The sequence below is a fragment of the Pseudophryne corroboree genome, chromosome 7, assembly GCF_028390025.1.
Source record: "Pseudophryne corroboree isolate aPseCor3 chromosome 7, aPseCor3.hap2, whole genome shotgun sequence".
Lineage (NCBI taxonomy): Eukaryota > Metazoa > Chordata > Amphibia > Anura > Myobatrachidae > Pseudophryne > Pseudophryne corroboree.
The window spans coordinates 511,910,700-511,937,860 of record NC_086450.1 but is presented as its reverse complement, the minus strand read 5'-3'; the positions used below and the strand labels follow the sequence as shown (position 1 = coordinate 511,937,860).

The 27,161-nt window shown below is 51.6% G+C and overlaps 1 protein-coding gene across 2 annotated transcripts in view; it reads right to left on the bottom strand.

Annotated features, from left to right (window-relative positions):
* Positions 1-26,650, bottom strand: part of WDR24 (WD repeat domain 24) — a 41,788-nt gene extending 15,138 nt beyond the window's left edge. Inside the window, exons 1-4 of one of the 2 annotated variants that reach the window (XM_063935459.1) lie at positions 26,523-26,650; positions 23,848-24,449; positions 20,408-20,585; positions 7,679-8,351 (exon numbers count right to left, since the gene is read on the bottom strand). In XM_063935459.1, coding sequence (XP_063791529.1) covers positions 7,679-8,351; positions 20,408-20,585; positions 23,848-24,328 — 1,332 coding nt within the window. In that variant the 5' untranslated portion in view covers positions 24,329-24,449; positions 26,523-26,650. Of the gene's footprint in view, positions 1-7,678; positions 8,352-20,407; positions 20,586-23,847; positions 24,450-26,345; positions 26,494-26,522 lie in introns of those variants that run through there. The other variant, XM_063935460.1, reaches the window with a different exon arrangement.
* Positions 26,651-27,161: the final 511 nt, after the last annotated feature.

Genomic DNA, 27,161 nt, shown 5'->3' with positions numbered 1-27,161 from the left:
GCGTCACTGAGCGATATCGCGGTCGTATCGCTCAGAGTGTACGTACTGCCGCCGACTGCTCCGACAGGAAAGGGCACACACTAGGTGACGTCGCTCACAGAGCACATCACAGAGTGTGTACCCACTTTAAGACGCACATTCCGCCAGCTGTGCCGCACAGGACCTGGTGTCTGAGAAGGAATGTGGCAATAAGGCATGAGGATACACCTAGATAGGAGAAATATGGTTTTGACTCCCATCACATCCGCTCTCTTCTACAGATTGGGACTTCAAGCGGGTGAGAGGGAAATAGGAGCCTAGTACATAATACTGAGCAGTAACAGTTTTGTAGGTAGTGAGGTAACAGAGACAAACACATCCTACTCATTATAACTTATTTTAAACCCTAGCGGCCACGTTACTTCCCTGGATCAATCACCCGAGAGTTGTATACTGATAACACTCACACATACAGTATGTACCCCCAACGTAAAAAAAAGGGTGTGGTATGACTTGCCTGCGGCCAGGCGCCCAGCATACCAGTGCCGGGATCCCAACCGCCGGAATGCCAGCAGCGGCGCGAGCGAAAATGAGCCCCTTGCGGGCTCACTGCGGGCACGGAGGCGCGCTTATATATTCTCCCTCCAGGGGGGTCGTGGACCCCCAAGAGGGAGATTAGGTATCGGGATTCCAGCGCCGGTATACTGTAGTGTTCACGCTAGGCTGTTTTAGCAGGGTGCCGCGCCCTGCATGATTTTTTAAAGGCAAAATCAGCCCTGCCCCTTCTGCGGCGCCCTTCTAGAACAGCCCCCCGCTTCCTGCCCTCCCAGCATGTAAAGGTGCCGTGCGCATGCGCACAGCATCCATTTACGCTATGGGAGAGAGCTGGGGGAAGCCTGGCACCTCCGTCGGTGCTGGGCACGACCCAACAGTGACGTCACCGGCCACAGACGCCCCCTATAGCAACGTCTCTGGGCCGCACCTCCCACTAAAATGCCGTTAGCATGGCCACGCCCCCTAATTTACATGGCTGCGCCAATATGCCCCCGGAGTCCAGCGCCCTGCCCTATATTAATCCTAGAAGGAACACTAATACTGAATACCACCCAAAAATAAGCCCTCTATCCATTTTTTTCATATAAATCCATTCCTCCATTCCAGTTTAATCCCAGTTCTCAGGCCATCCTCTGTCCTTCTTATAAATTAGTGCCCAAAACTGCTCCCAAAGCTGGAGCTGCCATCTGACGGAGCGTCCTGGACTATCTGGAGAAGTGAGCCAGTGGAGAAGTTGCCCATGGCAACTAAAATAAGAATTTACTTACCGATAATTCTATTTCTCGGAGTCCGTAGTGGATGCTGGGGTTCCTGAAAGGACCATGGGGAATAGCGGCTCCGCAGGAGACAGGGCACAAAAGTAAAGCTTTCCGATCAGGTGGTGTGCACTGGCTCCTCCCCCTATGACCCTCCTCCAAGCCAGTTAGGTACTGTGCCCGGACGAGCGTACACAATAAGGGAGGAATTTTGAATCCCGGGTAAGACTCATACCAGCCACACCAATCACACCGTACAACTTGTGATCTAAACCCAGTTAACAGTATGATAACAGCGGAGCCTCTGAAAAGATGGCTCACAACAATAATAACCCGATTTTTGTAACTATGTACAAGTATTGCAGATAATCCGCACTTGGGATGGGCGCCCAGCATCCACTACGGACTCCGAGAAATAGAATTATCGGTAAGTAAATTCTTATTTTCTCTATCGTCCTAGTGGATGCTGGGGTTCCTGAAAGGACCATGGGGATTATACCAAAGCTCCCAAACGGGCGGGAGAGTGCGGATGACTCTGCAGCACCGAATGAGAGAACTCCAGGTCCTCCTTAGCCAGGGTATCAAATTTGTAGAATTTAGCAAACGTGTTTGCCCCTGACCAAGTAGCTGCTCGGCAAAGTTGTAAAGCCGAGACCCCTCGGGCAGCCGCCCAAGATGAGCCCACCTTCCTTGTGGAATGGGCATTTACATATTTTGGCTGTGGCAGGCCTGCCACAGAATGTGCAAGCTGAATTGTATTACACATCCAACTAGCAATAGTCTGCTTAGAAGCAAGAGCACCCAGTTTGTTGGGTGCATACAGGATAACAGCAAGTCAGTTTTCCTGACTCCAGCCGTCCTGGAACATATTTTCAGGGCCCTGACAACATCTAGCAACTTGGAGTCCTCCAAGTCCCTAGTAGGTGCAAGGCACCACAATAAGCTGGTTCAGGTGAAACACTGACACCACCTTAGGGAGAGAACTGGGGACGAGTCCGCAGCTCTTCCCTGTCCGAATGGACAAACAGATATGGGCTTTTTTGAGAAAAAACCACCAATTTGACACTCGCCTGGTCCAGGCCAGGGCCAAGAGCATGGTCACTTTTCATGTGAGATGCTTCAAATCCACAGATTTGACTGGTTTTAAACCAATGTGATTTGAGGAATCCCAGAACTACGTTGAGATCCCACAGTGCCACTGGAGGCACAAAAGGGGGTTGTATATGCAATACTCCCTTGACAAACTTCTGGACTTCAGGAACTGAAGCCAATTCTTTCTGGAAGAAAATCGACAGGGCCGAAATTTGAACCTTAATGGACCCCAATTTGAGGCCCATAGACACTCCTGTTTGCAGGAAATGCAGGAAACGACCGAGTTGAAATTTCTTTGTGGGGCCTTCCTGGCCTCACACCACGCAACATATTTTCGCCACATGTGGTGATAATGTTGTGCGGTCACCTCCTTTCTGGCTTTGACCAGGGTAGGAATGACCTCTTCCGGAATGCCTTTTTCCTTTAGGATCCGGCTTTCCACCGCCATGCCGACAAACGCAGCTGCGGTAAGTCTTGGAACAGACATGGTACTTGCTGAAGCAAGTCCCTTCTTAGCGGCAGAGGCCATAAGACCTCTGTAAGCATCTCTTGAAGTTCCGGGTACCAAGTCCTTCTTGGCCAATCCGGAGCCATGAGTATAGTTCTTACTCCTCTACGTCTTATAATTCTCAGCACCTTAGGTATGAGAAGCAGAGGAGGGAACACATACACCGACTGGTACACCCACGGTGTTACCAGAACATCCACAGCTATTGCCTGAGGGTCTCTTGACCTGGCGCAATACCTGTCCCGTTTTTTGTTCAGACGGGACGCCATCATGTCCACCTTTGGTATTTCCCAACGGTTTACAATCATGTGGAAAAAACTTCCCGATGAAGTTTCCACTCTCCCGGGTGGAGGTCGTGCCTGCTGAGGAAGTCTGCTTCCCAGTTTCCATTCCCGGGATGAAACACTGCTGACAGTGCTATCACATGATTTTCCGCCCAGCGAAAAGTCCTTGCAGTTTTTGCCATTGCCCTCCTGCTTCTTGTGTCGCCCTGTCTGTTTACGTGGGCGACTGCCGTGATGTTTTTCCCACTGGATCAATACCGGCTGACCTTGAAGCAGAGGTCTTGCTAAGCTTAGAGCATTATAAATTTACCCTTAGCTCCAGTATATTTATGTGGAGAAAAGTCTCCAGACTTGATCACACTCCCTGGAAATTTTTTCCTTGTGTGACTGCTCCCCAGCCTCTCGGGCTGGGCTCCGTGGTCACCAGCATCCAATCCTGAATGCCGAATCTGCGGCCCTCTAGAAGATGAGCACTCTATAACCACCACAGGAGAGACACCCTTGTCCTTGGATATAGGGTTATCCGCTGATGCATCTGAAGATGCGATCCGGACCATTTGTCCAGCAGATCCCACTGAAAAGTTCTTGCGTGAAATCTGCCGAATGGAATTGCTTCGTAGGAAGCCACCATTTTTACCAGGACCCTTGTGCAATGATGCACTGTTTTTAGGAGGTTCCTGACTAGCTCGGATAACTCCCTGGCTTTCTCTTCCGGGAGAAACACCTTTTTCTGGACTGTGTCCAGAATCATCCCTAGGCACAGCAGACGTGTCGTCGGGATCAGCTGCGATTTTGGAATATTTAGAATCCACCCGTGCTGTTGTAGCAGTATCCGAGATAGTGCTACTCCGACCTCCAACTGTTCCCTGGACTATGCCCTTATCAGGAGATCGTCCAAGTAAGGGATAATTAAGACGCCTTTTCTTCGAAGAAGAATCATCATTTCGGCCATTACCTTGGTAAAGACCCAGGGTGCCGTGGACAATCCAAACGGCAGCGTCTGAAACTGATAGTGACAGTTCTGCACCACGAACCTGAGGTACCCTTAGTGAGAAGGGCAAATTTGGGACATAGAGGTAAGCATCCCTGATGTCCCTGGACACTATATAGTCCCCTTCTTCCTGGTTCGTTATCACTGTTCTGAGTGACTCCATCTTGATTTGAACCTTTGTAAGTGTTCAAAAAAAAATTTTTAGAATAAGTCTCACCTAGCCTTCTGGCTTCAGTACCACAATATAGTGTGGAATAATACCCCTTTTCTTGTAGTAGGAGGGGTAATTTAATTATCACCTGCTGGGAATACAGCTTGTGAATTTTTTCCCATACTGCCTCCTTGTCGGAGGGAGACCTTGGTAAAGCAGACTTCAGGAGCCTGCGAAGGGGAAACGTCTCGACATTCCAATCTGTACCCCTGGGATACTACTTGTAGGATCCAGGGGTCCTGTACGGTCTCAGCGCCATGCTGAGAACTTGTCAGAAGCGGTGGAATGCTTCTGTTCCTGGGAATGGGCTGCCTGCTGCAGTCTTCTTCCCTTTCCTCTATCCCTGGGCAGATATTATCTTATAGGGACGAGAGGACCGAGGCTGAAAAGACGGCGTCTTTTTCTGCAGAGATGTGACTTAGGGTAAAAAACGGTGGATTTTCCAGCAGTTGCCGTGGCCACCAGGTCCGATGGACCGACCCCAAATAACTCCTCTTCCTTTATACGGCAATACACCTTTGTGCCGTTTGGAATCTGCATCACCTGACCACTGTCGTGTCCATAACATCTTCTGGCAGTTATGGACATCGCATTTACTCATGATGCCAGAGTGCAAATATCCCTCTGTGCATCTCGCATATATAGAAATGCATCCTTTAAATGCTCTATAGTCAATAAAATACTGTCCCTGTCAAGGGTATCAATATTTTTAGTCAGGGAATCCGACCAAGCCACCCCAGCTCTGCACATCCAGGCTGAGGCGATCGCTGGTCGCAGTATAACACCAGTATGTGTGTATATACTTTTTATGATATTTTCCAGCCTCCTGTCAGCTGGTCCTTGAGGACGGCCCTATCTATAGACGGTACCGCCACTTGTTTTGATAAGCGTGTGAGCGCCTTATCCACCTTAAGGGGTGTTTCCCAACGCGCCCTAACTTCTGGCGGGAAAGGGTATACCGCCCATAATTTTCTATCGGGGGGAACCCACGCATCATCACACACTTTATTTAATTTATCTGATTCAGGAAAAACTATGGTAGTTTTTTCACATCCCACATAATACCCTCTTTTGTGGTACTTGTAGTATCAGAAATATGTAACACCTCCTTCATTGCCTTTAACGTGTGGCCCTAATAAGGAATACGCTTGTTTATTCACCGTCGACACTGGATTCAGTGTCCCTGTCTGTGTCTGTGTCGACCGACTAAAGTAAACGGGCGTTTTAAAACCCCTGACGGTGTTTTTGAGACGTCTGGACCGGTACTAATTGTTTGTCGGCCGTCTCATGTCGTCAACCGACCTTGCAGCGTGTTGACATTATCACGTAATTTCCTAAATAAGCCATCCATTCCGGTGTCGACTCCCTAGAGAGTGACATCACCATTACAGGCAATTGCTCCGCCTCCTCACCAACATCGTCCTCCTATATGTCGACACACACGTACCGACACACAGCACACACACAGGGAATGCTCTGATAGAGGACAGGACCCACTAGCCCAGGCTTTTTCAACCAGTGTGCCGTGGCACACTAGTGTGCCGCGACCAGTTGCAAGGTGTGCCGCGGAGCCAGAGCAGTTTCCTGCACCTTCAGAATGAACTGTTGGCCCGGGCTCTTCTTAGAGGATCAGTTTTGCTCCGGCCATGATCTATGCCTTGAAAACGATGTGATATCATAGGTCACAGCCGCCGCCGCGTCTTATCACCCAGCCAGCCCACCCGCCTGCATACACATCTTCCAGTTCCCGCCTGCATACACAGCTTTCCTTGCCCACCCACATCCACACCTGCCCGCTGCTCAGTATTCGCAGAACTCCACTATGAACAACCCCCGCCACTGAGGGACAGGGAGGAGGACAGCTGAGAATTTGTTATTTTATTTCTCCTGTGGGGAACAATAGGATTTCAATAGAATTTATGTGGGGAGAATAAGGATCTATGGGGTGAACAATGTGAATAATTCATGTGGGGAGCAACATTATTTATGTGGGGAGCAATGTGATTGTTTTTTCTGTGTAGGCCAATGTATGTGTGGATTTATTTATTTTTTTACTGTGAGGGCCAATGTGTGTTTTTGTTTTTACCTGTGGGGAACTGATGGTGTGCCTTGGCAATTTTAAAATATTGTTTGGTGTGCCGCAAGTAAAAAAAGGTTGAAAATCACTGCACTAGCCCTTTGGAGAGACAGAGGGAGAGTTTGCCAGCACACACCAAAAAACGCTATAATTATATAGGGACAACCTTATATAAGTGTTTTCCCTTTTAGCATCTTAATATATAAGCATATCGCCAAATTAGTGCCCCCCCTCTCTGTTTTAACCCTGTTTCTGTAGTGCAGTGCAGGGGAGAGCCTGGGAGCCTTCCCTCCAGCCTTTCTGTGAGGGAAAATGGCGCTGTGTGCTGAGGAGATAGGCCCCGCCCCTTTTTCGGCGGCCTCGTCTCCCGCTCTTAACGGATTCTGGCAGGGGTTAAATATCTCCATATAGCCTCCGGAGGCTATATGTGAGGTATTTTTAGCCAAAATAGGTATTCATTTTGCCTCCCAGGGCGCCCCCCTCCCAGCGCCCTGCACCCTCAGTGACTGCCGTGTGAAGTGTGCTGAGAGGAAAATGGCGCACAGCTGCAGTGCTGTGCGCTACCTTTAGAAGACTGAGGAGTCTTCTGCCGCCGATTCTGGACCTCTTCTTACTTCAGCATCTGCAAGGGGGCCGGCGGCAAGGCTCCGGTGACCATCCAGGCTGTACCTGTGATCGTCCCTCTGGAGCTGATGTCCAGTAGCCAAGAAGCCAATCTATCCTGCACGCAGGTGAGTTCACTTCTTCTCCCCTAAGTCCCTCGTTGCAGTGATCCTGTTGCCAGCAGGACTCACTGTAAAATAAAAAACCTAAGCTAAACTTTTCTAAGCAGCTCTTTAGGAGAGCCACCTAGATTGCACCCTTCTCGGCCGGGCACAAAAATCTAACTGGCTTGGAGGAGGGTCATAGGGGGAGGAGCCAGTGCACACCACCTGATCGGAAAGCTTTACTTTTGTGCCCTGTCTCCTGCGGAGCCGCTATTCCCCATGGTCCTTTCAGGAACCCCAGCATCCACTAGGACGATAGAGAAATCAACATTGAAGTAACATTTATAAATTAGAATACTATAAAATTATACAGAGCAGATGATTGGTTGCCATGGGCAACTTCTCCACTGGCTCATTTCTTCCCTCTTATCACTGCTTAGTACATCTCCACCAAAATCACCGGCTAACGACCTGGGCAAATAGGTGTAACGGCACTTTCTGCGGTCTTCCGAGGCTCACCTGCCACCTGTTGAGTTCCCGAGCCACCTTGGCGTTATGGTCGCACAGCTCTGGCACAGATCGCCCCGCCAGCGCGTATCTCTCCGCCATGGCTACAAACCAGCCCATGTCCCCTCCCCCCATCTCAAACACGCTCAGACCACTAGAGATGTTCTCGAACTGTTCCATGGGGTCTGGCTTCCTCAGGAAGAAGATTGGATGCCGCCGGTCATAGGGCTTCCTGTTGGAGTCATGTGAGGAAGAGGAGGAAGAAATGAGGCTTTCCTTGGCTGCAAAGGCAAGGTCACCAAACAAGCCGTAGCAGAGGCCTTCCGGATTTGCACGGTCTATCGGCCTCCTGGCGTCCCTGAAGATGTGTTGGTAGAGAGTGCTGTCCTTAGAGCCCGAGAGCAAGAAGTAAGGGTCATGGGAGTGGCGCCAAATGATGCCCGTTGTCACATCTTTGTGTTCCTCAAAAGTAGCAAACGGGATGAACGGCCGCCGTACGTCCCACACATAGATGTTATGGTCCACCATCATGGAGCACGTGCCTATGTGGTACTTCCTCTCAGGACGCCACTTGACACGGGCCACGGAGGCGATGGTCTGTACGCAGTATATCTCTTTGGCTCGGTTGGTGTTCATGTCCCACACTTTTACCATCTTGTCACGGCCCCCAGTCGCTAGCCACCCCCTGCGGGGACAGGAGCACAAGAGTCAAAGACAGCAGTGGTGGTGAGCTGATAAGCACTAAGTAGGTAATAACACAAGAGAAAAATAAGAATTTACTCACCGGTAATTCTATTTCTCGTAGTCCGTAGTGGATGCTGGGAACTCCGTAAGGACCATGGGGAATAGACGGGCTCCGCAGGAGACTGGGCACTCTAAAAGAAAGATTAGGTACTATCTGGTGTGCACTGGTTCCTCCCTCTATGCCCCTCCTCCAGACCTCAGTTAAGGAAACTGTGCCCGGAAGAGCGGACACAACAAGGAAAGCATTTGGAATCCAGGGTAAGACTCATACCAGCCACACCAATCACACTGTACAACTTGTGATAACCATACCCAGTTAACAGTATGAACAACAACTGAGCCTCAGTAACAGATAGCTCATAACAATAACCCTTTAGTTAAGCAATAACTATATACATGTATTGCAGAGAGGCCGCACTTGGGACGGGCGCCCAGCATCCACTACGGACTACGAGAAATAGAATTACCGGTGAGTAAATTCTTATTTTCTCTGACGTCCTAGTGGATGCTGGGAACTCCGTAAGGACCATGGGGATTATACCAAAGCTCCCAAACGGGCGGGAGAGTGCGGATGACTCTGCAGCACCGAATGAGCAAAGGCAAGGTCCTCCTCAGCCAGGGTATCAAACTTGTAGAACTTAGCAAATGTGTTTGAACCCGAAAACGTAGCAGCTCGGCAAAGCTGTAAAGCCGAGACTCCTCGGGCAGCCGCCCAAGAAGAGCCCACCATCCTCGTGGAATGGGCTTTTACTGATTTAGGATGCGGTAACCCTGCCGCAGAATGAGCTTGCTGAATCGTGTTACAGATCCAGCGCGCAATAGTTTGCTTTGAAGCCGGAGCACCCAGTTTGTTGGGTGCATGCAGGATAAACAGCGAGTCAGTTTTCCTGACTCCAGCCGTCCTGGCTACAAAGATTTTCAAAGCCCTGACTACATCAAGTAACCTGGAGTCCTCCAAGTCCCGAGTAGCTGCAGGCACCACAATAGGCTGGTTCAAATGAAACGCTGATACCACCTTAGGGAGAAATTGGGGACGAGTCCACAACTCTGCCCTGTCCATATGAAAGATCAGATATGGGCTTTTACATGACAAAGCCGCCAATTCTGACACACGCCTAGCTGAAGCTAAGGCCAACAGCATGACCACCTTCCATGTGAGATACTTTAGCTCCACGGTCTTAAGTGGCTCAAACCAGTGTGATTTCAGGAAATCCAACACAACGTTAAGATCCCAAGGTGCCACTGGAGGCACAAAAGGGGGCTGAATATGCAGCACTCCCTTAACAAACGTCTGAACTTCAGGCAGTGAAGCCAGTTCTTTTTGAAAGAAAATAGATAGGGCCGAAATCTGGACCTTTATGGACCCCAATTTTAGGCCCATAGTCACCCCTGACTGTAGGAAGTGCAGAAATCGACCCAGCTGGAATTCCTCTGTTGGGGCCTTCCTGGCCTCACACCAAGCAACATATTTCCGCCATATGCGGTGATAATGATTAGCTGTCACATCCTTCCTAGCTTTTATCAGCGTAGGAATCGCTTCATCCGGAATGCCCCTTTCCGTTAGGATCCGGCGTTCAACCGCCATGCCGTCAAACGCAGCCGCGGTAAGTCTTGGAACAGACAGGGCCCCTGCTGTAACAGGTCCTGTCTGAGAGGCAGAGGCCATGCGTCCTCTGAGATCATTTCTTGTAGTTCTGGGTACCAAGTTCTTCTTTGCCAATCCGGAACGATGAGTATAGTTCTTACTCCTCTCTTTCTTACTATCCTCAGTACCTTGGGTATGAGAGGAAGAGGAGGGAACACATAAACCGACTGGTACACCCACGGTGTCACTAGTGCGTCCACAGCTATCGCCTGAGGGTCCCGTGACCTGGCGCAATATTTTTTTAGCTTTTTGTTGAGGCGGGATGCCATCATGTCCACCTGTGGCAGTTCCCAACGATTTACAATCTGTGTGAAGACTTCTTGATGAAGTCCCCACTCTCCCGGGTGGAGGTCGTGCCTGCTGAGGAAGTCTGCTTCCCAGTTGTCCACTCCCGGAATGAACACTGCTGACAGTGCTAGCACGTGATTCTCCGCCCATCGAAGAATCCTTGTGGCTTCTGCCATTGCCATCCTGCTTCTTGTGCCGCCCTGGCGGTTTACATGGGCGACCGCCGTGATGTTGTCTGACTGAATCAGTACTGATTGGTTTTGAAGCAGGGGCTCTACTTGACTCAGGGCGTTGTAGATGGCCCTTAGTTCCAATATATTTATGTGTAGAGAAGTCTCCAGACTTGACCACTGTCCTTGGAAGTTTCTTCCCTGAGTTACTGCCCCCCATCCTCGGAGGCTTGCATCCGTGGTCACCAGGACCCAGTCCTGTATGCCGAACCTGTGTCCCTCGAGAAGATGAGCACTCTGCAGCCACCACAGCAGAGACACCCTGGCCCTTGGGGACAGGGTGATCAACCGATGCATCTGAAGATGCGATCCGGACCATTTGTCCAACAGATCCCACTAAAAGATCCTTGCATGGAACCTGCCGAAGGGAATTGCTTCGTAAGAAGCCACCATCTTTCCCAGGACTCGCGTGCAGTGATGCACCGACACCTGTTTTGGTTTCAGGAGGTCCCTGACCAGAGATGACCATTCCTGGGCCTTCTCCTCCGGGAGAAACACCTTCTTCTGTTCTGTGTCCAGAATCATTCCCAGAAAAAGCAGACGCGTCGTAGGAATCAGCTGCGACTTTGGGATATTCAGAATCCAGCCGTGCTGTTGCAACACTTCCTGAGAGAGTGCTACGCTGACCAACAACTGCTCTTTGGACCTCACCTTTATGAGGAGATCGTCCAAGTACGGGATAATTATAACTCCCTTTCTTCGAAGGAGTATCATCATTTCGGCCATTACCTTGGTAAATATTCTCGGAGCCGTGGAGAGACCAAACGGCAACGTCTGGAATTGGTAATGACAGTTCTGTACCACAAACCTGAGGTACTCCTGGTGAGGTGGGTAAATGGGGACATGCAAGTAAGCATACTTGATGTCCAGCGACACCATAAAATCCCCCTCTTCCAGGCTTGCAATAACCGCCCTGAGCGATTCCGTTTTGAACTTGAACTTCTTTATATAAGTGTTCAAGGATTTTAAATTCAGGATGGGTCTCACCGAACCGTCCGGTTTCGGTACCACAAACATTGTGGAATAGTAACCCCTGCCCTGTTGAAGGAGGGGGACCTTGATTATCACCTGCTGGAGGTACAGCTTGTGAATTGCCGCCAGTACTACCTCCCTTTCCCTGGGAGCAGCTGGCAAGGCTGATTTGAGGTAACGGCGAGGGGGAGTCGCCTCGAACTCCAGCTTGTATCCCTGAGATACAATTTGTACAGCCCAGAGATCCACTTGTGAGCGAACCCACTGGTTGCTGAAGTTTCGGAGACGCGCCCCCACCGCACCTGGCTCCGCCTGTGGAGCCCCAACGTCATGCGGTGGACTTAGTGGAAGCAGGGGAGGATTTTTGTTCCTGGGTACTGGCTGCCTGGTGCAGCTTCTTTCCTCTACCCTTGCCTCTGGCCAGAAAGGATCCTCCTCTGACCCGCTTGCCTTTCTGAGGCCGAAAGGACTGCATTTGATAATACGGTGCTTTCTTAGGCTGTGAGGGAACCTGAGGTAAAAAAGTCGACTTCCCAGCAGTTGCTGTGGATACGAGGTCCGAGAGACCGTCCCCAAATAATTCCTCACCCTTATAAGGCAAAACCTCCATGTGTTTTTTAGAATCAGCATCACCTGTCCACTGCCGAGTCCATAATACTCTCCTGGCAGAAATGGACATTGCATTAAATCTAGATGCCAGCAGGAAAATGTCCCTCTGTGCATCCCGCATATATAAGACGACGTCTTTTATATGTTCGAGGGTTAGCAAAACAGTATCCCTGTCGAGGGAATCAATGTTGTCTGACAGGGTATCAGTCCATGCTGCTGCAGCACTACACATCCAGGCTGAAGCAATAGCAGGTCTCAGTAGAGTACCAGAGTGTGTATACACAGACTTCAGGATAGCTTCCTGCTTTCTATCCGCAGGATCCTTTAGGGCGGCCGTATCCTGAGACGGCAGTGCCACCCTTTTAGATAAGCGTGTTAGCGCCTTGTCCACCCTAGGGGATGTTTCCCAACGTAACCTATCCGTTGGCAGGAAAGGGTACGCCATCAGTAACCTCTTAGAAATCACTAGTTTCTTATCAGGGGAACTCCACGCTTCTTCACACAAATCATTTAATTCATCAGATGGGGGAAAAGTCACTGGCTGCTTTTTCTCCCCAAACATAATACCCCTTTTGGTGGTAACCGGGTTAATATCAGAAATGTGCAATACATCTTTCATTGCAGTAATCATGCATCGGATGGCTTTTGTAGACTGTACATTTGTCTCATCCTCATCTACACTGGAGTCAGACTCCGTGTCGACATCTGTGTCTACCATCAGAGCTAGCGGGCGTTTATGAGCCCCGACGGCTTCTGAGTCGCCTGGGCAGGCGCGGGCTGAGACCCCGGCTGTCCCAAGGCTGCTGCGTCATCGAACCTTTTATGTAAGTAGTTGACACTGTCGGTTAAGACCTTCCACATATCCATCCAATCAGGTGTCGGCCCCGTCGGGGGCGACACCACATGTATCTGCCCCTGCTCCACCTCCACGTAACCCTCCTCATCAAACATGTCGACACAGCCGTACCGACACACCGCACACACACAGGGAATGCTCAGACTGAGGACAGGACCCCACAAAGTCCTTTGGGGAGACAGAGAGAGAGTATGCCAGCACACACCACAGCGCTATATAACACAGGGATTTACACTGCTAATAAGTGATTTTCCCAATAGCTGCTTGTTTGTATCAATTTGCGCCTAAATTTATGTGCCCTCCCTCTCTTTTTAACCCGTCTTGTACCTGGATACTGCAGGGGAGAGCCTGGGGAGCGTGTTTCCAGCGGAGCTGTGAAGGGAAAATGACGCTGGTGTGCTGAGGAAGAAGGCCCCGCCCCCCTCAGCGGCGGGCTTCTGTCCCGCGTTTTCTGTAACTTAATGGCGGGGGTTTTTACACATATACAGTTAACTGACTGTATTATGTGTATCTTTTGCCAAAAGGTAATATAATTGCTGTCCAGGGCGCCCCCCCCCCCCAGCGCCCTGCACCCTACAGTGACCGCAGTGTTTGGTGTGCTGTGGGAGCAATGGCGCACAGCTGCAGTGCTGTGCGCTACCTTAATGAAGACATGAGTCTTCTGCCGCCGATATCATCGTTCTTCTTCTGTCTTCTGGCTCTGCAAGGGGGGCGGCGGCGCGGCTCCGGGAACGGACGATCGAGGTCTGGCCCTGTGTTCGAACCCTCTGGAGCGAATGGTGTCCAGTAGCCTAAGAAGCACAAGCTAGCTGCAAGCAGGTAGGTTTGCTTCTCTCCCCTCAGTCCCACGTAGCAGTGAGTCTGTTGCCAGCAGATCTCACGGAAAATAAAAAACCTAACAAATACTTTCTTTTCTAGCAAGCTCAGGAGAGCCCACTAGGTGCATCCAGCTCTGGCCGGGCACAGATTCTAACTGAGGTCTGGAGGAGGGGCATAGAGGGAGGAGCCAGTGCACACCAGATAGTACCTAATCTTTCTTTTAGAGTGCCCAGTCTCCTGCGGAGCCCGTCTATTCCCCATGGTCCTTACGGAGTTCCCAGCATCCACTAGGACGTCAGAGAAAGTGGTTATGTACTGTGATGCACCATAAGTCGCTCGGGGCAGCTGGATAGATGGGATTCCCTTCTCTGGAAGATCACATTTTTATCTGTACAGTAGACAGAAGTCAGGACTAAACTGTTATGAAATGGCTGTAGGTGAGATGTATCTATCCTTGGCGAGAGATAAAGTGGAAGTGTGACCAGCCAATCAGCTTCTGTCGTTTATCCGTGCTACAAATCCTGATGGTCAGCACCAGCCTGAAGCAGGAGCAGGTATGACTGAATGCATGAATAACCGACAGGCGCTATCTGGCAGCACGGATGGTGTAATGGTTAGCATTACTGCTTTACAGCACTGAGGTCTTGAGTTTGATTACTACCACGGCCATAACAGAGTGGAGTTTGTATATTCTCCCTGTGCTTGCATGCATTTACGCCAGGTACTCCTGTTTCCTCCCACACTACATAAATATTCTGGTAGGTTAACAGTCTACTGACAAAATAAAAAAAAATCCCTAGTGTCTATATACCTGCGGTAAAGAATATAGATTGTAAGCTTCAGTGGGGTAGGTACTGATGTGAATGGCCAAATATTCTCTGTAAACTGCTACAGAATATGTGTGCGCTATATAAATACAGAAGTGTCCTCCTTCATCGTTGCTGCAGTCACGTTAAAACAGTCTAATCGTGCCTAGAAGTGAGAGTTTTTACTATAGCCGAGCGTCTTTTCAAGCATTACCCCCCCCCCCCTCCCCAAAATGTGTCTTATTCGCATCAACATGCGCATCTTATTCATTATACGCACAAACAGACTGCATATGAAATGCTATGTTACAGTGTTTTCCAGCCACCTACACTGCAACGTAGCATTCCATATGCAGATACAGCCGCAGTTGCACACAGAATACAGGCATAGTATTTTAATCAAAGTCTGCTTGTACAATTACTCGCATAGCAAATAAGATGCATTTCCGGGGGGAGTGGCACGGGAGCTGGCGGATCTTGCGCCCTATATGCCGTGACTCATTACATAAGATGAGGAAGTACGCATCTGTAACTGGTAACAAATAAGCAATAGATGAATCGCCCATGTGTGCACACATACGACGCATTTAGACCGTACTGACCGTACTCTTTCGTATGCACAATTTAGGATAGTAATGAGGCCTGAATCTTATTACCGACGAACATTTAACTTCAAAAGAATGTGTAAGTGCTGCTGCAGGAGACTGAAAGACTGGACCCAAGTCCCTAGGTAATCACAATGTATATTTTAATTCTTAAGGGAAACATTTTATACATGATGTAGCGTTATGGCTACAGTAACTGGAGCCATACATCACGTCTGAAATTTTGCCCTTCAAAAATGAAAATCTGCTCTCCTCACTGATTAGGTGCAGGGTACTAGAGTGAGCACCAACTAACTGACACTCAACTATCTGGAGTATTGGGTTGCGCTGGTTTGGTACATCTATTATTAAGTAATACCACCCAGGAGACAACAGGTCAATCACAAGTGCCGTCCTCACCAAAATACCTCCTGCAGGTCTCCTCTTCCTTCCATATGGGGAATAGAATTTCAGCACAGCTAAAATGAACAAATAGGGGCACACAGCTATGGCAGGCTATAGGGGGGCACACAACTATGGCAGGCTATAGGGGGGCACACAGCTATGGCAGGCTATAGGGGGGCACACAGCTATGGCAGGCTATAGGGGCATACATGATATAGGGGCATACAGCTATGGCAGGATATAGGGGCATGCAGGCTATAGGGGCATACAGCTATGGCAGGATATAGGGGGCACACAGCTATGGCAGCTATGGCAGGCTGCAGGGACACACAGCTATGGCATGCTACAGTGGCACAGCTATGGCAGGCTACAGGGGCACACAGCTATGACAGGCTACAGGGGCACACAGCTATGGCAGGCTACAGGGGCATACATCATGTAGGGGCATACAGCTATTGCAGGATATAGGGGCATACAGCTATGGCAGGATATAGGGGGCATACAGCTATGGCAGGATATAGGGGGCACACAGCTATGGCAGGATATAGGGGGGCACACAGCTATGGCAGGCTATAGGGGCATACATCATGTAGGGGCATACAGCTATGGCAGGATATAGGGGCATGCAGGCTATAGGGGCACACAGCTATGGCAGGATATAGTGGGCACACAGCTATGGCAGGATATAGTGGGCACACAGCTATGGCAGGATATAGTGGGCACACAGCTATGGCAGGCTACAGGGGCACACAGCTATGGCAGGCTACAGGGGCACACAGCTATGGCAGGCTACAGGGGCATACATCATGTAGGGGCATACAGCTATTGCAGGATATAGGGGCATGCAGGCTATAGGGGCATACAGCTATGGCAGGATATAGGGAGCACACAGCTATGGCAGGCTACAGGGGCACACAGCTATGGCAGGCTATAGAGGGCACACAGCTATGGCAGGCTATAGAGGGCACACAGCTATGGCAGACTATAGAGGGCACACAGCTATGGCAGACTATAGAGGGCACACAGCTATGGCAGGCTATAGAGGGCACACAGCTATGGCAGGCTATAGAGGGCACACAGCTATGGCAGGCTATAGAGGGCACACAGCTATGGCAGGCTATAGAGGGCACACAGCTATGGCAGGCTGCAGGGGCACACAGCTATGGCAGGCTGCAGGGGCACACAGCTATGGCAGGCTGCAGGGGCACACAGCTATGGCAGGCTATAGGGGCACACAGCTATGGCAGGCTACAGGGGCACACAGCTATGGCAGGCTACAGGGGCACACATCATGTAGGGGCATACAGCTATTGCAGGATATAGGGGCATGCAGGCTATAGGGGCATACAGCTTTGGCAGGATATAGGGGGCACACAGCTATGGCAGGATATAGGGGGCACACAGCTGTGGCAAGCTACAGGGGCACACAGCTGTGGCAGGATACAGGGGGCACACAGCTGTGGCAGGATACAGGGGGCACACAGCTGTGGCAGGATACAGGGGGCACACAGCTGTGGCAGGATACAGGGGGCACACAGCTGTGGCAGGATACAGGGGGCACACAGCTGTGGCAGGATATAGGGGGCACACAGCTGTGGCAGGATATAGGGGGCACACAGCTGTGGCAGGATATAGGGGGCACACAGCTGTGACAGGATATAGGGGGCACACAGCTGTGGCAGGATATAGTGGGCACACAGCTATGGCAGGCTGCAGGGGCACACAGCTATGGCAGGCTATAGGGGCATACATCATGTAGGGGCATACAGCTATGGCAGGATATAGGGGCATGCAGGCTATAGGGGCACACAGCTATGGCAGGATATAGTGGGCACACAGCTATGGCAGGATATAGTGGGCACACAGCTATGGCAGGATATAGTGGGCACACAGCTATGGCAGGCTACAGGGGCACACAGCTATGGCAGGCTACAGGGGCACACAGCTATGGCAGGCTACAGGGGCATACATCATGTAGGGGCATACAGCTATTGCAGGATATAGGGGCATGCAGGCTATAGGGGCATACAGCTATGGCAGGATATAGGGAGCACACAGCTATGGCAGGCTACAGGGGCACACAGCTATGGCAGGCTATAGAGGGCACACAGCTATGGCAGGCTATAGAGGGCACACAGCTATGGCAGACTATAGAGGGCACACAGCTATGGCAGACTATAGAGGGCACACAGCTATGGCAGGCTATAGAGGGCACACAGCTATGGCAGGCTATAGAGGGCACACAGCTATGGCAGGCTATAGAGGGCACACAGCTATGGCAGGCTATAGAGGGCACACAGCTATGGCAGGCTGCAGGGGCACACAGCTATGGCAGGCTGCAGGGGCACACAGCTATGGCAGGCTGCAGGGGCACACAGCTATGGCAGGCTATAGGGGCACACAGCTATGGCAGGCTACAGGGGCACACAGCTATGGCAGGCTACAGGGGCACACATCATGTAGGGGCATACAGCTATTGCAGGATATAGGGGCATGCAGGCTATAGGGGCATACAGCTTTGGCAGGATATAGGGGGCACACAGCTATGGCAGGATATAGGGGGCACACAGCTGTGGCAAGCTACAGGGGCACACAGCTGTGGCAGGATACAGGGGGCACACAGCTGTGGCAGGATACAGGGGGCACACAGCTGTGGCAGGATACAGGGGGCACACAGCTGTGGCAGGATACAGGGGGCACACAGCTGTGGCAGGATACAGGGGGCACACAGCTGTGGCAGGATATAGGGGGCACACAGCTGTGGCAGGATATAGGGGGCACACAGCTGTGGCAGGATATAGGGGGCACACAGCTGTGACAGGATATAGGGGGCACACAGCTGTGGCAGGATATAGTGGGCACACAGCTATGGCAGGCTGCAGGGGCACACAGCTATGGCAGGCTACAGGGGCACACAGCTATGGCAGGCTACAGGGGCACACAGCTATGGCAGGCTACAGGGGCATACATCATGTAGGGGCATACAGCTATTGCAGGATATAGGGGCATGCAGGCTATAGGGGCATACAGCTTTGGCAGGATATAGGGGGCACACAGCTATGGCAGGATATAGGGGGCACACAGCTGTGGCAAGCTACAGGGGCACACAGCTGTGGCAGGATACAGGGGGCACACAGCTGTGGCAGGATACAGGGGGCACACAGCTGTGGCAGGATACAGGGGGCACACAGCTGTGGCAGGATACAGGGGGCACACAGCTGTGGCAGGATACAGGGGGCACACAGCTGTGGCAGGATACAGGGGGCACACAGCTGTGGCAGGATACAGGGGGCACACAGCTGTGGCAGGATACAGGGGGCACACAGCTGTGGCAGGATACAGGGGGCACACAGCTGTGGCAAGATACAGGGGGCACACAGCTGTGGCAAGATACAGGGGGCACACAGCTGTGGCAAGATACAGGGGGCACACAGCTGTGGCAAGATACAGGGGGCACACAGCTGTGGCAGGATACAGGGGGCACACAGCTGTGGCAGGATACAGGGGGCACACAGCTGTGGCAGGATACAGGGGGCACACAGCTGTGGCAGGATACAGGGGGCACACAGCTGTGGCAGGATACAGGGGGCACACAGCTGTGGCAGGATATAGGGGGCACACAGCTGTGGCAGGATATAGGGGGCACACAGCTGTGGCAGGATATAGGGAGCACACAGCTGTGGCAGGATATAGGGGGCACACAGCTGTGGCAGGATATAGGGGGCACACAGCTGTGGAGGATATAGGGGGCACACAGCTGTGGCAGGCTACAGGGGCACACAGCTGTGGCAGGCTACAGGGGCACACAGCTGTGGCAGCACACAGCTGTGGCAGGCTACAGGGGCACACAGCTGTGGCAGGCTACAGGGGCACACAGCTGTGGCAGGCTACAGGGACACGCAGCTATGGCAGGCTACAGGGGCACGCAGCTGTGGCAGGCTACAGGGGCACACAGCTGTGGCAGGCTACAGGGGCACACAGCTATGGCAGGATATAGGGGCACACAGCTATGGCAGGATATAGGGGGCACACAGCTATGGCAGGCTACAGGGGCACGCAGCTATGGCAGGCTACAGGGGCACGCAGCTGTGGCAGGCTACAGGGGGCACGCAGCTGTGGCAGGCTACAGGGGGCACGCAGCTGTGGCAGGCTACAGGGGCACACAGCTGTGGCAGGCTACAGGGGCACACAGCTGTGGCAGGCTACAGGGGCACACAGCTGTGGCAGGCTACAGGGGCACACAGCTGTGGCAGGCTATAGGGGCATACAGGATATAGGGGCACACAGCTATTACAGGATATAGGGCCGATCGATACATTCTGTTCAGATTTCCCCCTGCGGCTCTACCCTCTCTCTCTCTCTCTCTCTCTCTCTCTCTGAACTAAAACCAAGCTTAGAGCTTCTGTGGAAGTGAACGTGGTTATTGTGGTCTATGTCTGCAGGGGGGACGGAGATCAAATGGCAAATATCCCAGAAGGACGTGTTGCTAAAAGGGAAGTTACAGGGCCGACGGCACCTGAATCCTGTGCCCCTGGTCTTACATCGCTGTCCACCTGTAAATTTATCCTTCTGAGAATAAAAAGAAATATAAGCTGAATTCCTAAGGAATGGTAAGTCATCAGTGGAGAAGCCATAAGGAGCATGCCAGCCCTATACGAGAGGACAATGTATAGACGCTTGTGTGCAGTGTGAAGGTGTGCCAGTTATGACAGAACCTAGTTATTCTGCAGCCCTGTTACCTGGTGGTGTCTCCATTCTTCACACTCTGCTCTCAGGTACTTACCGGTCTTCGGGGTGCCAGTCACAGCAGAAGACGGGACCATTGTGGGCGGTAAACATGCGCTCGAAGCGGTCCGGCCTGCGGATGTCCCACAGTTGTACGTTCCCATTCTCGAAGGTGGCCGCAAAGGTGAAGTAGTCACGGATGCTGAACTGCACGTCCCTCACGCTCTCCGACTGTCCTGTAAGAGGCGACACTGGTCAGGGACACAGGACATTTCAGCTACACGTATACAAATCTATACAAGTTTAGAATTAGGAGTCCTGTCTGCCAAGGTCTTACCTGACAACCAGTGGATATGTAGATACTAGTGTTCATTCTAGCACCCTGCACCTTTCAAAACATGTGCAGTTCCTCTTCCCTGCCTGGGGTGTTGCTCTCTGCTCTGGTGCTTCTCAGCTCTGGTCTGTATTTCAGCGCTGAGATACAGACCAGAGTGTTCTGAGAAGCACCAGAGCGACACCCCAGGCAGGAAAGAGGAACTGCATGGATTTTGAAAGGTGCAGGGTGCCAGAATGAACACTAGGGGGTATATTCAATAACAGTCGGGTCCATTCCGACATGCAGTTGTCGTAATGGACCAGACAACCCTATTCAAAAAAGCGGCCAAATCCGACTGTCAGATTTGGCCGCTCCCGGTGTCTTGTCCTGCCGCTGCTGTCAGTGGCTGCCGGGTGCGCCGACAGCAGCGGCGGGGGGAGCTGTTTGCGGCGCCGGGGGAAGGGGAGGGAAAGGGGAGCTGTCAGCGGCTGCCGTGGGAGAGATGTCTGCGGCGGTAGGGGCAGCAGCAGGTAGAGCAGCGGAGAAGGATGAGACGGAGAGGAGACGGGGGGGGGAGGGGGGGGGAGCAGCGGCTGTAGCAGCGGAGGCTCGCGGCGGCATCCACCCGGCTCCAGCAAGCGAGTTCCTGCTTGCTGGAGCCGGGTGGACGCTGCCGCTGGGTTCCTGCTCTACCCGCTGCCCCCATCCCCCCCCCCCCTGCTCTCAGTTTACCTCATCTCAATCTGACTTTTTTTAAAGTAGGATTGAGATTGTCGGGAACGGGGATAAAACCGCCGATCAGCGTGCATTCCGACAAGTCAGGTTTCCCGACTTGTCGGAATAAACGGGGCCCTAATGAATAGGTGGGAACCCCTTTCCGACCTAAAACTGTCGGAAGCTGCCATCTTTCAGCCAAGACAGCAGCTTCCAACAGTTATTGAATATACCCCTAGATATCACACCATACACCTGAAATAAATCTGACCTACCCATGATTTACATACCAACCGAGACATCTCCAAAAGTACTAAGCACCTACCGGATATGTCGCCGACTCTAAAGTCTACACACAATGGACGCAGCTTGCGGGTTGTACAGTCAGTCATTTAAATGCGGCCGGCACAATTCCTCATAAACCATGAGCACACACGTTGTCATTCCCATGGTAATATATAGCATCCTGCAGCATGGGCACCGTCACATCCTCATACTATAGGGGCACGCTGCTGCAACATACAATGCAGCTGAGCAGTTCATGGGAACCACCATCTTCCCGGAGGCATTTCATGACCAATTACAGCCAGTGGGTTTGGATATATTAAATCGACATTAAGCATGCCGGCACAGAGTTTCAACATGACGACACTGATGAACTGTCAACATCGTCAAAATGTTGATTACAGGGAAAGTTAACTGAATATCAGTGTCAACATTCTGACAATGTCAACATTTCACGTCTGCATACTGTCCATGTCGACACTATCCAGGTTTCAACATTTTGGGATGTCGACATTATAGTGTTAACAATGTCTCTGTCCACAGTGTGACTGAATACCAACCAGTGTTCATCTAGCACCCTGCACCTTTCACAGCCGGGTGCAGTTCCTCTTTCCCGCCTTTGGTGTCGCGCTCTGCTCTAGTGTTGCGATACAGACCAGAGTGTACAAAGAGTGACACCACAGGCAGGAAAAAGGAACTGCACGCGGTTGTGACAGGTGCAGGGTGCTAGATGAACACTGGTAGGGTTTTGCCAGTCTCCGGCTGCCCCCACCCCCCCTCCCTTTCACACAGAGAAGGAAATTACCGGGTCAAGAATTTCTACCCGGTAATTTGCGGATCAACACGGGTATTCCGGCTGTGTGAGAGGGTCAACCGGGGTCAAAGTTCCCAGGTCTCCGTCCCTGGTAAATTCCTGGGTCGAACTCCCCGAGAAATTCAACCCGGGTTGACCTTTTTACACAGAAAAAGGATCCGTGTTTATCAGCAAATTACCGGGTAGAACTGCTTCACCCGGGAATTTGACTTTCTGCCTGAAAAGGGTATAAATGTGCAATGTATGGGGATCACAGATCACAGATTTCATCCACAATCGATCAGGATTGTTACATCAGGTTTTTCAGCATGTTTCATTTCACAGATAAACTGGGCTGTAGATTGCTAGTGTATGGGAAACATTACTCTGGCTTTCCAGATCTATCCAACTGAAAATGGGATCCTACCAGTCATTGGCCAGACAAACCCATAGCCCACTTCTTTAGAACACTGCGCAAGTCTGATAAAGGACAAAAAGCTCAAACTGGAAAGCACAGCGTGTCAGTTAGCTGTTATATCACTGACTAGGCCCTGGGTGAGGAACACAACGATCAATTGATAGGCTTCTTCTGCGGAATAAATCTCACACACTGTGGTGTGGTCACACCCGGCACTTTACAGATCAGCAGGTTAGGTAGACTGTTCCAAAGCTGGATGCAAAAAGTCACATTTGCAGCAACGTGTGCGCAATTAGTAAATACTTGTCTAAAATATCTGGCAATGGTCAAAAGCTAGGATCCCTCTACTCACCCATACAACCCCAATGACAAATATTCAGTCTTTATAAAAGCCCACTTAATATGGAGCTTTGGATCCGATCCTTACTTTCACCGCTAACTCCTGAGCGATAGTTAATGGAGAGGTACGGCCTCGGAGTAAGAGGTGTACAAGTCTTACCTGGTGACACTATGGGGGGGAATCAATCAGCCCTGAATTTTTTTCTTTTATTTTTTTTCTTTCATTTTTTGGGTTTTGCGCAATTCAATTAACCACCTTTTTTTGCAGTTCCTATGTGTTTACAGCGAAAACGGGGCTGGTATCAGAGATTCTTATCTGACTCGGGCAGATGGAAAAAAAAAAATCCCTGATGAGTGTCAGCTTTTGGGGCTAATATCCCCTGGGAAATCCATTAGCAGCTGATTGAATTCCCCCCTAACACTCTAGCACCCCCTACAGTACAGATGATGACCGCTAACCTCCATGTAGCAATTGAAGGAAAGCCAAAATTTTCTTTCATGACTACGACTAGACTGACCAAAGTCAAGACCACCATGGTTGCTAGGGGTTACCACACATTTTGCTATTTTCACCATGTTCTTTTAAAACCTTTATAAAGTGTTAATAAAGAAGTCAAGGCATGACAGAATCACCTGAGAAGGTGCTGACAGAGTCCTTTTTCCGCAGGTCAAAGCACTTCATGTAGCCGTCCTGAGAGCCGCTGAGTAGCATGTAGACCTCTGTGGGGTGGAAGCACACTTTGTTCACCGTCCTTTTGTGCTCAGTAAAGAGCTGGTCCTGTTTGTTCCTGGACGGTTTGCCCAGGTTCCACGTCACCACCACGCCATTGGTGGCCGCTGTGGCCAGAAGGTTCTCATCCATTTGGTGCCACACCACGTCGGCACAGCTGAAGTTGAGGGAAGGCTTTCGGCCCACCCTCAGGTTTAACTTTTCCGCAAAGTGGTCTTCCTCCATGGAGTAAATTTTGAAGATGTTGCGTCCGGCCACCACTACCTGGGCCGCGTCGCGGCAGACGCTTATGGCGTTGGCAGGGGCATCAAGGTGACAGAACATGGTGCGGCCTGTCAGGGTGCTGCCGCCCAGGGCCGTGGTGACTCTGGCCATTTTCTCCATGGCGAGACCACGGCCACTGGCCCCCTTCCAAACTCCGCTGAGGGCCTCCACAAGAGCGGTTCTACAAACCAACGTTGGGGAGAAACATGCTGCCTCCTGCGTTTCCTACAGCGCACGCAACCTAGAGAGAGAGTAGAGAAGAGGTCAGCATGGCAAAGCCTTCAAAGCATATGGTGATTATAAGACATTTTTTTCGGCATACTGTCCATGTTGACATAATCCACATTTCACTTTTTCAAGATTTTGACTTTCTAGTGCAGGCATGGCCAACCTGTGGCTCTCCAGATGTTGTGAAACTACACATCCCAGCATGCCTTGCCACCGTTTTAGCATTCCCTAATAGCAAAACTGTGGCAAAGCATGATGGGGCTTGTAGTTTTACAACAGCTGGAGAGCCACAGGTTGGCCAGGCCTGTTCTAGTGTCAAACTGTATTCCTGCCTTTAGCGTGCCCTGGTAACGCAGTAGATGGGCAGGAGCCTGCCTTCCTCCCCAGGAGAGGTCACTGTAACTGTGTAATGTATATCAGTCACGGGACAACATTAGTTTGTCAGGACTGTGGCTGAGAGTTATGTCTGAACGCCGCACAAAGGTGCAAATGTGACGGAAACCTATTGCAGCCACTTGGCTTTTACCCATCCAGTGCCAATCAGACAACAGAAGTACATATGCAAGTAGTCGCTAGGGCTTTATATCAGAAGTGTCGCTGCCAGAAGGCTTCCTAACAGCAGAGGAATAAAAACCTGAGACGCAGGCTCTCATTCTGTCCTCACTAATTACATCTTACAGAGGTGAATGTGCAGTCACCAGGGCAGGACAGCTGCACTGTGAGCAGGAGTGGTATTAGGTTGTAGTTATGGCTGGAGGGCACTGATGACGTACAGGACACCCATATACCATCTTTCACACAGCAACATCAGGAATCTAAATGAAATCATTTTACATGGACACTCTGGAAGCTGTACAGGGAGACCCCACTTATCATTATCACACGTAGCGCTGATTAGTTACTACACACACGCCACAAGCCGCCACTACTGAATCATCCAACGAGAATGCTTCATAGATGCTCAGCTCACGCTCTGCCAGCCCCCATCACCGTACCTGACCATAGCCCCTGTACCCGATGCCGACCCCAGCCCCCGCCGCCATACCAGACCCCGTCGCCATGCCAGACCCCGGCCCCCGCCGCCATACTTGACCCCGGCCCCCACCGCCATACCTGACCCCGGCCCCCGCCGCCATACCTGACCCCAGCCTCCGCCGCCACACCTGACCCCAGCCCCCGCCGCCACACCTGACCCCAGCCCCCGCCGCCACACCTAACCCCAGCCCCCGTCGCCATACCTGACCCCAGCCCCCGTCGCCATACCTGACCCCAGCCCCCGTCACCTTACCTGACGACCCCTGCCCCCGTCACCATACCCGACAACGACCCCCATCACCGAACGGTTGATTCTATATCGGAGTGGCAGAAGGGACCTTCTGACGTACCTAGGGGTGGAGACCCGTCACCAAGGGGAGGAGCTACGGCCGAACAAGGTACCCGAAAAGAACCCTCGCCACACTTAGGGCACGGTGGCTCGCTCCGCTCGCCACCTAATTACTAAAGGTAATAGTTGGTGGCGTGGATACTAGAGCAACTGTCCCGCTGGCGTAGCTCCTCCCCCTTGTGTCGTGGTTCCTCACCCTGCCAGAAAAGGTCCCTTAGGCCACTTGGATCTAGCCTCAACCATCACCGAACCTGACCCCCATCCCTGTCACCTTACCTCACGCTGACCCCATACCCCGTCACCATAACCCACCCGTCACCATACCTGACCCCAACCCCCATCACCTCACCTGACCCCCAGCCCCCGTCACCAGCCCCCAGCACCAAACCCCACCCCCGCTGCCCTCAGCCCCATTACCACAGCAGTGGTGTAATGTAAGGGTGACCAGAGATAAAGTAAGGACAATACAGGCAGGGGAGAGCCTGGCATCATGAGTCTCTCCAGCTGCTGCTGAACTACAAGTACCAGCAAGTGCAGAAACCCATGCAAGCTGCAGGTGGCGTAGGCGCGCGCCGCACACACACGCGCATAGTCAGAGTTGCAGGAGGGTGCAGCATGGCAGCGGGAAACACGGGGGGAGAGGCAGCGCCCTGTGCATCCTAAGCACATCACGCGCCCCGGGAACGCCGTCACCCGACTCACCGCCCTCTCTTTTCCTCTGTTCACTGGAAACAGCGGGGACTGCTGCTCAGCGCACACGGTTCGTCACCTAATCCTGTCCGCCCGCAACGGGGTCAGGGAGAGAGGTTCCGCCTCCACCACCGGCTGCTGCTCACACTATGGCCCTCATTCCGAGTTGTTCGCTCGGTATTTTTCATCGCATCGCAGTGAGAATTCTCTTAGTGCGCATGCGTAATGTTCGCACTGCGCATGCGTCAAGTAACTTTACTAAGAAGAAAGTAATTTTACTCACGGCTTTTTCGTCGCTCCGGAGAACGCATTGTGATTGACAGGAAATGGGTGTTACTGGGCGGATGTACGGCGTTTTAGGGGCGTGTGGCTGGAAACGCTACCGTTTCCGGAAAAAACGCAGGCGTGTCTGGAGAAACGGTGGGAGTGCTTGGCCGAACGCTGGGTGTGTTTATGACGTCAGCCGGGACCGAAAAGCACTGAATTGATCGCACAGGCAGAGTAAGTCTGGAGTTACTCAGAAACTGCTAACTCGGTTTTGATCGCAATATTGCGAATACATCGGTCGCACATTTAAGATGTTTAGATTCACTCCCAGTAGGCGGCGGCTTAGCGTGTGTAACTCTGCTATAATCGCCTTGCGAGCGAACA